General features: G+C 41.9%; 1 protein-coding gene across 2 annotated transcripts in view; it reads right to left on the bottom strand.

The window, feature by feature from the left end:
- The window catches only part of RGL1 (ral guanine nucleotide dissociation stimulator like 1), a 270,929-nt gene that overhangs the window by 85,857 nt on the left and 172,401 nt on the right, over positions 1-12,671 (bottom strand). For both annotated transcript variants that reach the window (XM_065936188.1, XM_065936189.1), the window contains one exon: positions 564-772. In XM_065936188.1, the coding sequence (XP_065792260.1) occupies positions 564-772 (209 nt within the window). The remainder of the gene's footprint in view (positions 1-563; positions 773-12,671) is intronic.

The following is a 12,671-nucleotide window of genomic DNA, read 5'->3' as shown; positions in this document are numbered from 1 at the left end:
CCTAGGAAGAATGGGCCTGAGAATGGGACTTAGGTAAACAGAAATTTTTGTGTTTTATTTTTTTACTTTTTTTTCAGAATTTTCTGAATCGTTTGAACTTTTTTACTATATACATGAATTACTTCTATTTTTAAAATATTCATATCTGCTATCTACCTAATTGGGGAGGACTTTTGGACACAATGGGAGAAGGAGAGGGTGGGATGATTTATGAGAACAGCACTGAAACATATACATTACCATATGTAAAATAGAGAGCCAGTGGAAATCTAATGCATGACGCAGGGCACCCAAAGCCGGCGCTCTGTGACAGCCTGGAGGGGTGGGGTGGGGAGCGTGGTGGGAGGGGGGTTCAGGGGAGAAGGGACACGCATATGCCTATGCTCGATTCAGGCTGATGTGTGGCAGATTCATGCTGAGGTATGGCAGAGGCCACCACAGTATGGTAAAGTAATTATCTTCCAATTAAAATTAAGTTTTTAAAAAAGAAAAAGAACTTCGTGCCTTCACTCTGCAAAGAGCCTGCCATTTCCGTCACCTCGCACACCCCTTCAGGCCCTTACCTGTCCAGCAGCAGCTCCAGCACTTCTTTAGTGGAGGCAAAGCCTCTGTATGTCGACAGGAAGATGCTGATATATGTAAAGTCATTGTCGCCAAAAGCCGTCAGCAGGTTCTCCACGAGCTTCTCTAAGGTGCCAGCTTTGATGGTCCTGATCTTACACGTCTCATACTGACTGACTGTGTGTCCCGGAGGCAGCTGGTCCCCTTCAACCTGTGCGATAAACTCAAGATTATGATCAGGAGAAACGACTCCCTAAACTAAGAGTGAGGACACGGAACTGGTTGAAGCATGGCCTGTCATGCTTTCCCCTGCTCTTATTTAACTTCCCCACCAGTGAGGAAAGGCTGACTTCACTCCTCTCACCTCTGAGTGCAGTAGCGTGGGATGGGTCGGGGTACCGGGGTGGCACCTGCTTGTGATCCCACAAGCAGAGGGATTACTTCACCATTTGCTTCTGCTCACTTCCCTATCAAGAACTACGTTGCTGGCATATTCTGTCAAGAATGTTTTCTTATGACTCCGGGATCAAGTTTAGCAAATGCTATCAATCATTCCCTTTACATTGTTCCACAGTTAAGCTTTCAAACTCATTTTCAAAGACAGCTCCTACAATGGGGTGCTGGCACTGATCCTACTGACTTTGGAGAGCTGCTTATTAAATTTTTAGATTTGTGTGAGCCAGATGACAGTATGTTGATAGTTTGGAGAGAGAAAAAAAATCAGCCATGGGAGGAGTATGTTCTCCACAGACATCTAGGGAAATCTGACTGTTCTTTGGTCCATGGAAAGCAAAACACATTCAATATCATCATTAATCAACAGAGTTGGCTGAGCAGCAGTTGTACCAAGCAGGTCTCAGCTAATCTTGGATGAGTAATAGAAAGGGCAGGTAGGTGCATGACCCCTGCCTTTTGGAGACTAGCAATGTACAGTACAGTAGTCATGTGTGGATGTGAGAGCTGGACCATAAAGAAGACAGAGTGCTGGAGAATCGATGCTTTTGAATGGTGGTGCTGGAGAAGACTCTTGAGAGTCCCTGGGACAGCAAGGAGATCAAACCAGTCAATGCTAAAGGAAATCAACCCCGAACGCTCATTGGAAGGACTGATGCTGAAGCTGAAGCTCCAAAATTTTGGCCACTTGATATCAACAGCTGACTCACTAGAAAATCCCTGATGCTGGGAAAGACTGAGGTCAAGAGAGAAGAGGGTGACAGAGGATGAGACGGTTGGATAGTACCACCGATTCAATGGACACGAACGTGGGCAAACTCTGGGAGATGGTGAGGGACATGGAAGCCTGGCATGCAGTGGTCCATGGGGGTCACAAAAAGTCAGACACCAGTTGGTGACTGAACAACAACAACAAAGAGAAAATATTTCCCTGTGAAAAGTAGCTACCACATGAGAAAGAAGTGACTGTGAATAGTATTGCTAGGTATAACTGCCCCTTGGAGACATAAACCACAACACATTAAAAACTGATTAGTGATAAAAATCTGTAAAGCTTTAAAACTGAGTATAGGGGAAGAGAAATAAACTGAAGAAAAATCCAAGTGTGCCTTATATTCTACGATAAATCTGTGCTGAACAAATTATACAGTGATGCAATTTTCAGAGTTCAACCTGTCCTTCATAGGGGAAGATGACCTATAGAAAGGAACTTGTTCTAAAGCATGGAATCATTCTAAGTGACGCAGACAATCGCCAGGCAATGCCTCTCAATTTTAAGTGTGGATTGTTTTATATCAGATTTTCCTAAATTGAAATAATCAGATACGTGACAATTAAAGGGGAGCAAGAAAGAGAGAACTGAAAACTCTAAATGATGACATTGTGCTTACAAAGTCACATGTTTGCTATTTCTTCACCTGTCCTGTCAAAAGTTAAACCGCTGGAAGGAAATTAGCAGGCAAGATTGCTTTTCGCAAAACCAGAGTAAAGGCCCTCACTTTTAGAAAGGGCTTAGAACAGCTTAATGTCATCATGGCTAACTGCCAGCAGGAATTAATCGTAAGACTCTAGCATATGCGGGGGGTGCCTTGATTTCTTTATTTAATTTTCAAAAGATACTTTTAGTTTACAAAGGAAAGGGCTCTGACTCAGGCCAAACTACCAAATGGACTCAGATCATGGCCTTATAATTATTCATTATCACTCTATAAGCAGTTTTAGAACAAGCCTGATAATATCCATCTGTCTTCCAAGAGCTTCAGTTAACTTGAACTAGAAACAATCAATGAAGAAGATACATGGCTTCAATGTCTAATTACATATTTAATTACTTGGTACAGTGTTGGCCTAAATGTGTGCTGTAAAATACTAGTTTCAAAACAAAACACCCTGCATTCAAATTTGGGAATTATGAAGTTAAACAAAGCCCAATATATTTCTTTTCCATAGAATTTCTTATAGTATTTAATATGCTAACATTCTATGAAACCCCAAAGAAGGATATGGTATCTGACATTTCCTAATGGATTTCCCTTTGGTCTCAGAGCACCCTGCAGAACATTAGGATGAAGGTATTTTGGAAAATGTTAGCTTATTAAGTCACTGTGATGCAGTTGAAACTTAATTCACATTTGCCACTTTTCACTTAAAAAAAAAAAAAACCAAGACATTATAAAATTAACTTTTACCTTCAAACATCTATATTCCTTTGATCTCTTTCTTAATATCACCAAAATTTAGGGATATTTTGTGTTTTTTTACTTTGTCACCTCAAAAATCTGATCAAGATAATTATCACTTAAAAAGCAGAAGTTAAAAAATACACCTCAAGGGCAAATGTTAACAACAACAATAAAAGGAATGGCTTTTCAGTTTCTATGGATATTCAAGCTCTAATTCTAAATCAAGCTTCCTTACCTTGTAACAGACAATGTCAGGGTTCCTTTACCAATAAATTTTGTAATTTGATGATATGTATTTTACAATGCAAACTCCACTTTAAAGCTAAATCTTTTCCTATTAAAAGTAGTAACTGTTTAAGAGAACTAATTTTTCCCTAAGCAGTGATGTGGCCAAAAATTCAAACACAGAGAAAAATGCTTGTCACAGACCCTGATGAAGGGGGTCCCTTTTCCTGCCAGAAAGCAGATTTGGCAGGAAGCCAACGCTCTCTCTTGGAAATGGATTCATGTTGCTCATTAACCCAGTCGCTTCCTTTCACTCCTTCTACTGTGAAGAAAATCTCAACACACATGCCTGATCCCCATAAATGCCTTTAATGGTTTCTGTTCCTCAGTGTTTGCATCTGTACATTAGGAAGAACTATGACTGAGCTAACGGAATAGCTAATAGAATATTTTGAATATTTAGATTTTAAGAGTTATTCTCTAATTGCAACAAATGAGCATCAACGGCAATAGCATAAAATGAAGTACAGGAATTGCTCTGATGCCTAAAGTCGTTCTCACAAAAAATAACAATACATGTCAGTGTCAGAGCACTTGCTCAATCTTGTTTTCTGCACGTTTGCTAAGTACCCTAATATCTCTTCACTAGCAAGGGGAAGGCCAGATTTTTGAAGATGAGCTATAATTTGCCAATATTCAAATAAAGTACAGGCTTCCCAAGTGACACAGTGGTAAGAGAATATGCCCACCAATGCAGAGGACACAAGTTCAATCTCTGGGTCGGGATGATCCCCTGGAGGAGGAAATGGCAACCCACTCCAGCATCCTTGCCTGAAGACTCCAGGGACAGAGGAGCATGGAGGGCTACAGAGTTTGCTAAGACTCAGACACGACTGAGCATGCACACAAGAACAAATAAAGTACATTTTTATGAAATAAAAATTTTGTAATTATCTGCTTGTTACTGGAATTGAAATAAAGTTATGCAAAAGTGAAACACACAAAAATATCCTACACCTATGGGTAGACTGGAAAAGCTAAAATGTTTCAAGAGCAACATGACCCTTTTAAGAGACTTTAGGGTCTGTTTTTGTTTGTGATAACTCAACATCTTGAAATTCTAGTTTAAAAGAGTAGTGGGGAGAGGCAGTGAGGAAAGTCTTGGCAGACAAGTGTTTAATAACTCAGACTTAGAGAGCAAGACATGGAGGGCTGAGCCTGCCCTCTGGGTTAGCACGCTAACAGGAAACAGCCCAATCTGGATTTAATCAGAGACCATCGCTTTACTGACAAGATCACGATACTGAGGCCACAAAAATGTTTCATGATTGTTTTTTGGCCAATCCGTCTGCCATTAGAATTCAGCATTTCCTCAGAGAAAATGCCTGACTCCTATGGGGTAAATATCTAAAACCCTGCCCAACTGTCCTAGCCATGGAATTTCTATAATTACCAATTTTGACATAAGGGGGACAGGAGAAAGAATGTGAGAGATGAAATGTGCCATATTTCAAGTGTGTTTCCAGTCATTGAGAAATGACTCTTCTGCCTTCTAAAACATAAACTGTTCACAACTTGGGTGTTTTTAATTTTAAAAAAAAATTCCTTCAATCAAAATAATCCTTTAGTCATCTGACACTTTAACAGGGAACGTGTTAAGTAAACAACCTCATTAGACTGGAGACAGTATTAAGTCTTTCTCCAAGCCATGCTTAATCTTTAGTACATCAGTTCTCGGGCATCCTGGCACGAGCAGAAATGTAAATAGTGGGAACTCTTCCAGTCATAACTCCCTAAGAAAATCTAAAACCCAGAGCCAAGGTTTTACAGGACTTTAACAGCACGTTCCTCTCTGTACATTCATCTTAGAACACCAAAGGTCCGTTTTATATCCCCTATTCAAATGCCCTGAAACCACTGTCCAGAAACAGTAAGAAACCACCACAGCATAAGAAATATCATAAGATGACTCACAAACTCTGATCATTTGTCCACATTGCCTAAACAAGCAGAGATGAAATGTGCTTGCCACGCAAAGGACAACTATGTGTATGTAACGGCATAAAGCACAACGTTATGGAGCAGCCCAGTGCATCTGAGTAAAGAGAACTATTTACACATAGGACATTCAGAGATGTAAGGCAGAGTCCATACAAAACCCTAAGGCATGTGATGGCAAGCTCAGCGTGAGCTTCTGTGTTGCGTGAACTTCCGTTCTGGGTGTCAGCTAACATTGTTTTTGCTAGGTTAGGGCTGCCAGAATGCCCAGCTAAATTTTAATTTTAGAAAAAAATAATAAATAATTGAATAATTTTGTGAACATAAATGTTACCTGCAGTATTTAGGACCTACTCATGCAGAGAGTCAGACACAACTTGGCAACAGAACAACAACAACATACTGAAGAAACTATTTGTTGTTTATCTGAATTTCCAAACTAACCTGGCATCCTGTACTTTTTTAGTTCCTAAGTCTGGCAATTCTATGTCATATACATATAAAGGGTACAGAATGGATCTCTCATTTATTCATCTACTTATTCAGCCACATGTTGAGTAAATGGTACTACCTGTCAGGCACTGTGCAAGACAGCAGAGATACAAAGGCAAATAGCAAGCAGTTCTAACACCCAGGATGTTCAATACGATAGAGAAAATGGACACAGAGAAACCATTACAATGCAACACAAGTAAAATGGTGGGGAGACATGCAAATAGCATGAAAGAACCAAGAGGGACTGTATGTAGAGGCAACATCTGAAAGTGACTGGAAAGAGAAGGATACCACCCACAAGAAAGGAAACTGAGAAGGGGAAGTCAGTCTTCTGTGGGGCAGAGGCACTGAATTCCACTTTACAAATATAAAACTTGGCAATTTCCTGGTGAGCCAGTGGTTAACACACTGTGCTTCCACTGCAGGGGGTATAGGTTTGATCCCTGGTTGGGGAACTAAGATCCTGCATGCCGTGTGGTATGGCCAAGAAAGAAAAAAAAACGTAAAATTTGAAGTATTGTTGGGATTTTCCAATGGTATACAGTCCAACAGGCAGTCAGAATCCAAGAGGTGGGTAAGGAGGTCTAAGATGGAAATAGGTAAGAGCTATGACTGCAGCCACAAAATTAAAAGATGCTTTCTCCTTGGAAGAAAAGCTATGAAAAACCCAGACAGCATATTAAAAAGCAGAGACATCACTTTGCCAACAGAGGTCTGTACAGTCAAAGCTATGGTTTTCCAGTAGTCATGTATGGATGTGAGAGTTGGACCATAAAGAAGGTTGAGAGCCGAAGAATTGATGCTTTCAAATTATGGTACTGGAGAAGACTCTTGAGAGTCCCTTGAACTACAAGATCAAACCAGTCAATCCTACAGGAAATCAACCCTGAATATTCATTGGAAGGACTGATGCTGGAGCCGAAGCTCCAATACTTTGGCCACCTGATGTAAAGAGTCGACTCATTAGAAAAGACCCTGATGCTGAAAAAAATTGAAGGCAAGAGGAAAAGGGGATGACAGAGGACAAGATGGTTGGATGTCATCACTGACTCAATGGACACGAGTTTGAGCAAAGTCAGAGAGATGGCAAAGGACAGGGAAGCCTGCCGTGCTGCAGTCCATGGGGTGGCAAAGAATCAGACGCTACTTAGCGACTAAACAACAGGGACAAGTTACAACAATTAAACCCGCTTCACTCTCCAGGCAGCGTGTGTAGAACAAAAAGAATCCAGGGTGGAGGACAGCCTCTGGAAGAACACCCAAATTAAGAGGGTTCCAAAAGCAAAGATGTCCAGGACTAAAAGATGCACCTGCACATGCGGCAAGTTTACACTCACCTGATCTGCGGTAGCACTTCTGGGCATAGAACCCAGGAGAAAAATCACTGCCAGACCCACATATGCCAATGCATGCACCTTCCATCTAATTACGCAAACCTATCGAGGTCTAGCCAGCAGCGTGCTGGAGCCAGCCTGTCCCACTTGCAGGAGCTGATTGTACACATTCCTCAGTCCCATGTTCCATGACATCATGTTGGTATTGTGAATCTGATCATGGTGGAAACAGCTACACCATGGAAACTGGCAAACTAACTAGCTACATGTCGGGGCTTTGAGTCTGAAGAGGTAATTTATCAGTGCACCACTACCTAGGACTCCCTCTCAGATTATGCCAATGGTAAATTCAGGAGAGAGTTCACATCCATAGAACATTTTTGTCTTTCTGTGACCACTCCAATCAAGGCTGACCTCATAGAGGATAGAAAATTATGCCTCTGAACTAAGAAAAAAGTAGAAATGTGAAGGGAGAAGAGGTGGAGGAGTATGCACCTGACAAATTAATATGCTCTCAAAAAAAAAAAAAAATGACAAGGTCCCCAAGAGTTGACTTCACTTGAAGCCACATGTTAGAACGTGGTCAGATTTCTATGATGAGTACGCTGCATCCTCAGGAAAATGCTGAGAGCTGTAATAACAAACAAGGACCAGTGTTTCATCCGACAGAAATCTCAGACCCTTCCACCATCCTGTCTCCGCGGGGTCTCCTAGATCACCCCAGAGAGTCCAGGAACTCTCTGAGGGGAAACAGGAAGTTGTGTTTTCCATCCCCATAAAAAATGGTCATCCTCCTGGCTGTGAATCTCTTCCACCCGGTGTTAACCCATAACAGACTGGATCTTCTCTGACGCAAACGCCCACTGCTGTCTTCCTTTAAGGATTTAAGGAATCTTTAAGGAGGCAGATGGGTTTCCCTGGTGCTCAGAGGGTAAACCATCTGCCTGCAGTGTGGGAGACTTCGATTCGATCCCTGGGTTGGGAAGATCCCCTGGTGAAGGAAATGGTAATCCACTCCAGTACAGACTCAAATACTAAGTGGATTCAAGGGAGTGTGCTGACTACGTTTTTCAAGTAAAATAATTTCACTTTTACACGCTACTTTGCTGCTTGAAGCTCAGGATGCTAATGAAGAGGTTGTGAGTTAACCTGGCTTCTATTTTGATCTCTGAGGCCAATTTACTTTGGGACCTAAGGCAATAACTTAAAGCTTCAATGTCTTGGTCAAAGACTTTGCGAAGTAAAGAAATCACATGCTGTTTTGAGAAGTTCAAGGAATTAGAGTTACAGCGGGGAGGGAGGTTTGAACTAAAATAGTCACTGCAGCATGTGCCAAATTGCATCACAGATCGTCACACAGGCTTTTGTGTCCAGAGTGAACCTGCAAAATTCACAACTCCTTCCTCACACTTTCAGACCTCAGACGCCCAAGGTCCTCGTATTCTGAGGTCACAGGTTAACAGGGGCCCTGGCCTTCTGGAATTCATTCTGTTTCTGTGCAGTCTGGCCAATCTCTGTCTGAAAAGGTCAGCAGGGGGTAGTGAGCTTCTGTGTGACCCAATATTCCCTGTGAATGAAGCCTGTTCTGAGTGGAAACACTTCCTCACAGCCCAGAAGCTTTCCCAGACCGCCATAAATCCCACGGACAGTTCCACGGTGCTTCATCTCCTGGTGAGACGTAAAGTGTTCCTTTACCAGTCTCTGGGGGAGCAGAAGGCGGCAGCTGCCTGAAGTTTCCCAACAAAGTCATTAATTTAATTCTTCTGGAGATCACGTTAAGGAATCTCTTAACTAACTGTTAGTCACTCAGTCGTGTCCGACTCTGAGGACCCTGACTTGAGGACCCTGAGGTTTGGAGAAGCGAGGGGTCTCATCCAACTTCAGTCAGTCAATTAGTGTAACTGACAGAGTCTGGATGTAAAACCAGCCCTGTCTTTCTATCGGGCTTCCCAGTTGGCGCTAGTGGTAAAGGTCCTGCCTGACAAAGCAGGACATGTAAGAAACGCGGGTTCGATCCCTAGTTTGGGAAGCTCCCCTGGAGGAGGACACAGCAACCCGCTCCAGTATTCTTGCCTGGAGAATCCCAAGGACAGAGGAGCCTGGGGTGCTGTGGTACATGGGTTGCAAAGAGTTGGACACGACTGAAGTGATTTAGCATGCATGTCTTTCTATTACAGAGTGATGCATTAACATGCAAAGTGACACAGTTTTGTGGATTCAGTCTCCTTATGTGTACACCTGAGGTCACTCAATAGCCCAGAATCTCCATACTTCACAGGACTGTTGTAAGAAATAAAATTAGAAAATGAAGGTGTGTTGAATGGTTACAAGAACTATTCAGGACTCTGCATATAAAATCTCGTATGCTGTGTGCTGTGCTAAGTCACTCAGTCATGTCTGACTCTGTGTGACCCAAGCCCACCAGGCTCTTCGGTCCATGGGATCCTACAGGCAAGAATACTGGAGTGGGTTGCCATGTCCTCCTCCAGGGGATCTTCCTGACTCAGGGATCAAACTCGAGTCTCTTATGTCTCCTGCATTGGCAGAGAGTTCTTTACCACCAACACCACCTATATAGGTTGGTGCAAAATAATTGCAGTGTCAGTCCCTGAGTTGTAAATTGTTATAACTAGGCTCACAACTTTATTAATCAAAATAGGAACCGTTACAATCAACACATTTTTGCCAACGAGAAATAAGTTTGCTTATTTCTATGCCAAAAAAAAAAAAATCCATGCTTTGGGATTTGATGAACTCTTGGAAAGCATATTCTGTGTCCTGCTGGTTGTGGAAGCATTTTCCCTTCCAAAAGTAGTTGAGATGCTTGACCAGAGGTCAGGTGAATATGGTGGATAAGGCAAAACTTTGTAGCTTAATTCATTCAACTTTTGAAGTATTGGTTATGTGATGTGCAGTCAAGCACTGTTGTGGAAAAGAACTGGGCCCTTTCTGTTGACCAATGCCAGCTGCAAGCGTTGCCATTTTCAGAGGATCTCATCAATTTGCTTGGAGAAGGCAATGGCAACCCACTCCAGTACTGTTGCCTGGAAAATGCCATGGATGGAGGAGCCTGGTAGGCTACAGTCCATGGGGTCGCTAGGAGTCGGACACGACTGAGCGACTTCACTTTCACTTTTCACTTTCATGCACTGGAGAAGGAAATGGCAACCCACTCCAGTGTTCTTGCCTGGAGAATCCCAGGGACGGCAGAGCATGGTGGGCTGCTGTCTATGGGGTCACAAAGAGTCGGGACTTAGCAGCATCAATTTGCTGAGTGTACTTCTCAGACATAATGGTTTCGCCACGATTCAGAAAGCTGTAGTGGATCAGACTAGCAGTAGACCACCAAACAGTGACCACGACCTTTTTTTAGTGCAAGTTTGGCTTTGGGAAGTGCTTTGGAGCTTCTTCTCGGTTCAACCACTGAGCTGGTCATCACTGGTTATATAAAATCCACTTTCCGTAGCATATCACTGTCTGATCGAGCAACGGTTCACTGTTGTCGTGTAGCAAAAGAGATGAGAACACTTCAAAACAACAATTTTTTTGATTTGGGATCAGTTCATCAGGCATTCACTTATCAAGCTTTTTCACTTTTTCAATTTGCTTCTAAGGCCAAAGGACTGCAGGATGGTCAACGCTGAGTTCTTGCCCAACGTCTCATGTAGCTGTGAGAGGATCAGCTTCAACGATGCTCTCAGCTGGTCACTGCCAACTCCTGATGGCTGGCCACTGCGCTCCTCATCTTCAAGTCTCTTGTCTCCCTCGCAAAACTTCTTGAACCACCACTGCACTGTGCATTCATTAGCAGTTTCTGGGCCAAATGTGTTGTTGATGTTGCAAGTTGTCTCTGCTGCTTTATGACTTATTCTGAATTCAAATAAGAAAATCGCTCAAATGTGCTTTTTGTCTAACATCGTTTCCATAGTCTAAAATACATATAAACAGCAAGTAATAATTCATGATTGAAAAACATAAAGCAAGAAATGCACATTAAAATGATGTATAACTTAACTACATTTATTTAAGAATGTGTTCCAATATCAAATGGCAAAGTTCAATAAGGCAAAACAGCAGTTACTTTTGCACCAACTTATATCTGTGCAATACTAAAATCTTTCTGTGTTCACATTACTTTCACCAAAATTAGGTCTTAATACATCAGATATTCTTGATATTATCCCTCTTAGTTTCTGACATTGACTGAAATCTTTAACACCTAAAGATGGAAAAAAAAAGTGTTTTTGTATTAAATACCCTCTTTGGAGGAAAACAAAACTCCCCCCTCATTACTATAGTTTCTTAAATAAGTAAATTAAGTCTAAGAAAGATGAAGGACTTTATTCAAGGGCTCAAAACAAGCCAGGAGAACAAGGTCAGTAAGTTGCATGAGAAGTGACTGGATAATACAGGGTAGGATCCCAGAGGGAGGGAGGAATAGTCATAAATAATCTGATTTCCAGATTATTAATTTTCCTCCCTGCTAGGCTTATAAATATATCTAGTCATGAGACAAACTCCTTATATTTTTAGAAAGAGAGGAAAACAAAAGCAAACTGACAATATGATTGATTATGTGGTATAGCCAGAAAAAGTGGCAGTTTTGTAAATACTGACACTTAATACAAATATTTAGTATTTGTTACAAATATATAGAGGAGAGGGCAGAGGATAGAAAGAACAAATACCTAGAAAAAACACAGATCCAGTTTTGCTAAGCAAACAGAAACTTTTGAAAATGGAACCATTTTGCCCACTAGATTTTAATGTGCCAAAAATATATGTAAAAAAATAGGCATGTTAGTGGTAAAGAAAACATTCCCATTGCTCATGACTCACTCTTGATGTTGGTCAGTTAAAAAAGGTTGTTAAAAGAGCTCCCGTTACACAAAGAATCCAAATGAGAGGCTGAGGAAATCCATAAAGGAAATCAAGGACAATACTCTAAAAACTTAACAGTAGAGGTTATAATATGAATCTGAATTTTTTCATTCAGTGACATGGAAGGATAGGAGGTGTAGAGCTTGCTGCTGCTGCTGCTAAGTCACTTCAGTCGTGTCCAACTTTGTGCGACCCCATAGATGGCAGCCCACCAGGCTCCCCCGTCCCCGGGATTCTCCAGGCAAGAACACTGGAGTGGGTTGCCATTTCCTTCTCCAACGTATGAAAGTGAAAAGTGAAAGTGAAGTCGCTCAGTGGTGTCCAACTCTTAGCGACCCCATGGACTGCAGCCCACCAGGCTCCCCTGGCCATGGGATTTTCCAGGCAAGAATACCGGAGTGGGTTGCCACTGCCTTCTCCTGTGTAGAGCTTAATGCTAGTGAATATTTAATAGACTAAATAAATGCCAGATAAATAAGCAGTGGCCCTAATGGGAATAAAAGTCTCTTGCAACACTGAGCTTCAACCATAAGGAAGGCAT

The sequence above is a fragment of the Muntiacus reevesi genome, chromosome 5 (genome assembly GCF_963930625.1).
Source record: "Muntiacus reevesi chromosome 5, mMunRee1.1, whole genome shotgun sequence".
Taxonomy (NCBI): Eukaryota; Metazoa; Chordata; class Mammalia; order Artiodactyla; family Cervidae; genus Muntiacus; species Muntiacus reevesi.
This window is presented reverse-complemented; position numbering and strand designations above follow the sequence as displayed.